The following is a 799-nucleotide window of genomic DNA, read 5'->3' on the forward strand; positions in this document are numbered from 1 at the left end:
GCAGCCAGGAGAAAGAAATATTATTCGGGCTGCAGCTTTCTTTTATTTTTGCTGCTGATGGATTGACGGCTTCTATCATCAACCACTGCTCTGCAGGCAAGCAAAATGCATGCATGCATGCATGCAGGTTTGGGGCTTTGCATGCATGCATGCATGCATGCATGTATGTATGTTTGGGGCCTTGCACACATGCATGCATGCAGGCATCACTGTTTGGGGCTTTGTATGCATGCATGCATGCATACATGCACAGCCCCAAAGTCATAAACACTTTCATCTATCTACATGCATGCATGCATGCATGCATGCATGCAGCTAGAGATAATTACTGCTGCTGGCTTCACTATAACATCTGTTCTACATAAACCCCAACCCCTAAACCCCAAACCCTAAACCCTAAACCCTAAACCCTAAACCCTAAACCCTAAACCCTAAACCCTCCTTTCTCTGGGTCTAGGGGAATCTTCTTGATGGAGTTTGGCTCTGTCTTTGCGATATCCTCGATGCTAGTACCCCCCTTAGAGCTGCACACAAACCCTAAACCCTAAACCCTAAACCCTAAACCCTAAACCCTAAACCCTAAACCCTAAACCCTAAACCAAGAAAGTGAATTTGTAGAAAAAATAAATAGGTAGACGATAAATATAAAAGAAAAACAAATAAAAAGAAATAAATTGTAATAAATAAAAAAAAAGAAAATATATAAATATATTAAATTATATAAAACACTAAATATATATATATATATATATATGTATATATATATATATATATATATATATATATATATATATATATA

General features: G+C 36.9%; 1 protein-coding gene across 1 annotated transcript in view; it reads right to left on the reverse strand.

The window, feature by feature from the left end:
• Positions 1 to 518: 518 nt before the first annotated feature.
• EMH_0064030 (double-strand break repair protein, putative) overlaps positions 519 to 799 on the reverse strand; it is a gene marked incomplete at both ends in the record, with an annotated part of 1,770 nt that continues 1,489 nt past the window's right edge. Inside the window, one exon of the mRNA XM_013498206.1 lies at positions 519 to 524. Within this exon, the coding sequence (XP_013353660.1) occupies positions 519 to 524 (6 nt within the window). The remainder of the gene's footprint in view (positions 525 to 799) is intronic.

Source organism: Eimeria mitis, genomic scaffold (genome assembly GCF_000499745.2).
Source record: "Eimeria mitis Houghton genomic scaffold, Emh_scaff3256, whole genome shotgun sequence".
Taxonomy (NCBI): domain Eukaryota; phylum Apicomplexa; class Conoidasida; order Eucoccidiorida; family Eimeriidae; genus Eimeria; species Eimeria mitis.